The sequence below is a fragment of the Myotis davidii genome, unplaced genomic scaffold (assembly GCF_000327345.1).
Source record: "Myotis davidii unplaced genomic scaffold, ASM32734v1 scaffold524, whole genome shotgun sequence".
Classification (NCBI taxonomy): Eukaryota; Metazoa; Chordata; class Mammalia; order Chiroptera; family Vespertilionidae; genus Myotis; species Myotis davidii.
In genome coordinates this window covers 165,681-170,044 of record NW_006299263.1, presented here as the reverse complement: position 1 = coordinate 170,044, position 4,364 = coordinate 165,681, and the positions used below count along the sequence as shown (strand labels likewise).

The window sequence follows — 4,364 nt, the reverse complement described above, 5'->3', positions numbered from 1 at the left end:
ATAAACTGTAAAACTTATTTTCAGGGTTCTAACATTTTCTACCAGTGAGGAAGATCACCCTAGGAAATTTGATGACGTCATTCATGCAAGCTAAACCACCAACAGTGTATTTACGAAGGATTGCTATATATGGGTAGAATTCCATAAGAAACACTAAAAGCTGCATGCCCCAGGAACCAGTCCAAAACAGTAATACCTTGCTAATGTGGATTCTATGAACTCAAAAACTGTATAGCAAACAAGGATGACAAGTCTTTGTAATTATAAGTCTATTACCTTTGTATGTTGTCTTTTAACTACAGCAGTTCTATATAGTAACTTGCATGTGAATGTACTATATTTACATGACCTTAATGATCGCCTGCATGCTTCTGTGTTTTTTGTTGTTTTGTTTTTTTTGCGGGAGTGGGGAATGCTTTTTAAAAGGCAGAGATTGGTATTTGCTTAATTGCTGGTATAGACATTGCCTCTGTGAACTAGATGTCTTTTGGCTATGACTGAATTCCACTCTTAAGACTCAACCCCAGTTACTGAGAGGCTATCAGGGTTTATGAGGGTACAGGGCTAAAGACAATGGGTGGATGATAAGGTTATCAGGATAGCCAGGCCAGATCAGTCACTTTTAGTGGTATTTTCGAGAGAGGAGGTGGAAATGAAGAACAGCTGAATGGGAAGCAGAACAGACCTATAATCCTGTTTGGTTTATTGATTACTGCAAATACGTGAGCTGATTTTCTAGAACTTAAAATAATTTAATTTGGGGAGGAGGATAGAATAAGCCAATAATGTTCACACACTCTCCTCTGCACAATTTTCTGAAAAGTTTTCTCCATAGTAATTTGGCTAAGAGAATAGAATGCCTTGGGTAAGTCTTCAAACATGATACAAGGCCCTATAAGCAGTCCATGCTTACACTGTGCATGAGGACACTCACAGCCCCATCCCACACCTAGTGAGCCAGAATCTCTGAAGGCAGAGCCCAGGAACCAGTGCTCAGGCCAACACCACTCCTGGCCTTTTCTCTTGAGCAGTTCAGTTCTAAGAAGTAGTTTCTAGGGCACTGAGTTTAAATCTCATAATACTTTAAGTAAGAATCACCTACAGAGATTTAAATTGCAGATTCCTGGGCTCTTTGTACTTCTAGGGCCTGCAGAAAGGAAGTGCTTAGTAAACATCTGTTCACTAGGTGTGGGGTGGGGCTGTGAATGTCCTCATGCACAATATAAGCATGGACCGCACTTTAAAGACATCGTTTTGAGGGCCTTGTATCATGTTTGAAGACTTACCCAAGGCATTCTATTCTCTTAGCCAAATTACTATGGAGAAAACTTTTCAGAAAACTGACTGAATAGATGCGAGGGTGGAGTGGGATGAGGAGACTGTTGTATGTGGCAATAACATTGTCTGGTAATTACTTCACGCACGTAATCCTTGTTTTTTCAAACATCGTATACTCATATACTGATCTAACCATTAGTCAAGAATCGAACACTCAATACTTCAAAAGAAAAATGTTTTTCAAAAAGTGAGTTAAGTACATAGTTGGCAATCTGGATACGTAGAAAAAAAATTACACTCTGAGAAGGGAGCAGAAGGGGTATAAGGGATGGGATGCAGCCTTTGCAACCACTAGCTTCAACTTCAACATGTTATACAGTAAGAATACCTTCAATATTTGAAAGCTCTTTGACCAAACTCCTAAGCTTGTGAGAATATAAAAGTATTTTTGCATTCCAGATTACTTTGATCTCAACAGTTACAGTCAGACTCTTACCTGTATTCCAAGGTCCTTCATTCTTGCGAATGCCAGCTCTCTCAAATTACCGTGCTCAACTCCTGAGCTGACTAAGGGCATTGGAATATCCCTGTAGGAGAAAAAGATCAGCTGTTGTCAAGTATAAATCATTCTTTACAGCAGTGGAATAAGAAGATCTTGAAAAAAGGAAAAAAGAAAACAAAAACTCAAACCCAAACAACCTACAATACAAATCAGAAAAGCAGAAGCTGAAGATTCCAAGCAGGGAGCAAGGTTCAGAGCTTCTCTATCCCTCAGTTTTCCCATCTATGAAATTATGATTTTCACCTACCACTCAGGGTTTCTGTGAGAAACACCTGATAAAAATCACTTTATAAGATTATAAAGTGCAAAATAAATATCTAATAACCATTAGTAATGATTTCTGGCTGAAGAGACATTTGTATTAAACAAAACAAGAAATAAAACTGTTGTGTGTTTTTTAATCCAATTTTATAGTTAGTGAATGACAAGTAACCAAAAGCCCATCTTAGCCAACAACTGGTCTCAAAGAATAATTTTTTCCCCTGTTTCCCAAAAACCTAAATGAGAAGTGACTCTGTAGTAGGAGAATAATAACTTGCCTAAAGGTAAGATTCCAAGCAGGGAGCAAGGTTCAGAGCTTCTCTATCCCTCAGTTTTCCCATCTATGAAATTATGATTTTCACCTACCACTCAGGGTTTCTGTGAGAAACACCTGATAAAAATCACTTTATAAGATTATAAAGTGCAAAATAAATATCTAATAACCATTAGTAATGATTTCTGGCTGAAGAGACATTTGTATTAAACAAAACAAGAAATAAAACTGTTGTGTGTTTTTTAATCCAATTTTATAGTTAGTGAATGACAAGTAACCAAAAGCCCATCTTAGCCAACAACTGGTCTCAAAGAATAATTTTTTCCCTGTTTCCCAAAAACCTAAATGAGAAGTGACTCTGTAGTAGGAGAATAATAACTTGCCTAAAGGTGAGAGGAGAGAAAATTGATTTCCTGGCATTAATCTAGTGTAAAGTTCCTGATATCAAGGAGACTTCAATCAAAAGTTGAAGTTCCATATAGTAGCCCCAAACACCCTCTTCTAGACAAGCAGTTTCTAAAAATCTGAAGAACATGCTCAGCACATCTGCTTTCTATTTAAAGACAAGACCCCAATTTGTTTTGTCTAATATCTGGTAGATCAGAAGAAAGATGCAGAATACACCAATTATCTTCTCTTATTTTTTTGCTTTTGAATCAATTTGAGTCTTTTCCTTCTCTTGTTACTTAACCTTTCAAATATCATGTACAATTAGCTCCTCCATCCATTAATTCTAATAAGACATTTCTCATTCACTCAAAAGTATCAAAAGCCAATCAATTAGCATTAAAAACTATACAGAATAAGTCTATAAGGCTCTGGAAGTCAGTAGTTTCCATAAAGACACTATAAAACAATGACCAGTCAAAATTCTTTAAGATGACTCCCCAGGAAATCCAAAGCAAGAGTAAACAACCAAAGTTAAAGTCTTCTCAATGCCCTTTTATACTTTAAAATATGGTATAAATAGCTCACAAATACATATGTATACACTTTCACAACTTAAAAGTGTAAAACATTGTTATATATGATGTGAAATTAATAAAACCAATGGCAACCACTGTTAGTACCACACATGACAGACATTTGATTTTTGTTATGCACAGCAAGTTATGTTTTATAAAGGTGCCAAAATACTGAATTAGCAAATACCGAAGCATTGATCCTAGGGAAAATGCAGACTGGTTTCCTGCAAGTCTTTAGTCACATTTTCTTTAACTGATCAATGCATAACCGTGTTTTATTTGTGTTTCTGTTTAAAGGCACTTCATTTAACATCTAAGTGATTCATTAATATCGCACTCGTAGCCCACAGCACTATAAATTCATGCCTCAGTGAAACCTCTAACCATGTATTTTCTTCATCAGGCACATTACAGCCTTCTTGTGCTTAGGAAACTAGATAGGCAGCACTATGCCTGGGGGCCATTTTAAATAGCAAAATCAACAAAAAGGTAAGAAATGTTATTGAATAGACTGTGAAAAGAACACTGTTTACAGCATGAGAGCTGAAACAAGTACATAGTATCGCACCAATATCCTATTACTCTTTCATCAACCCTCCAACTACCAGTCTACCACTTACCAGTGACTCCTGTCTGTAGGCAGCATCTTCCTATAATGGTTGTCAATGGTGATTATCTACTTCTATCATCCCATTTGCATTTATTAGCTGAGCTTATATTGAAGGAAGAGCTTTCCCTTTTCCCTGTTTATTCGTTTCCTTATGAACGCATAGATTCCCATTTTATTCAATGAGATGTAACCTGGTATTAACCCATTTATTTTGTTGCTTAAGTTAGATTTGGCCAGTGGGCATGAATTCAGGCTGGCATTTGAGAATATTCACTTTTCTATTTCAAGGGATACTATTTCAAGCTTAGTGGTGCTAATATTTGTAATTTACTCATCAAAAAACCTTTAAAAGGATGTCTAGAGATATTTTGGTCTGAAGTTTCTCACATTCCAGAAGCATGTTTTGGTTGCAAA

The 4,364-nt window shown here is 36.5% G+C and overlaps 1 protein-coding gene across 1 annotated transcript in view; it reads right to left on the bottom strand.

Moving 5' to 3' along the window:
- ELP3 (elongator acetyltransferase complex subunit 3) overlaps nt 1-4,364 on the bottom strand; it is an 89,451-nt gene that overhangs the window by 32,366 nt on the left and 52,721 nt on the right. The window contains exon 10 of the mRNA XM_015571163.1: nt 1,775-1,865. Coding sequence (XP_015426649.1) covers nt 1,775-1,865 — 91 coding nt within the window. The remainder of the gene's footprint in view (nt 1-1,774; nt 1,866-4,364) is intronic.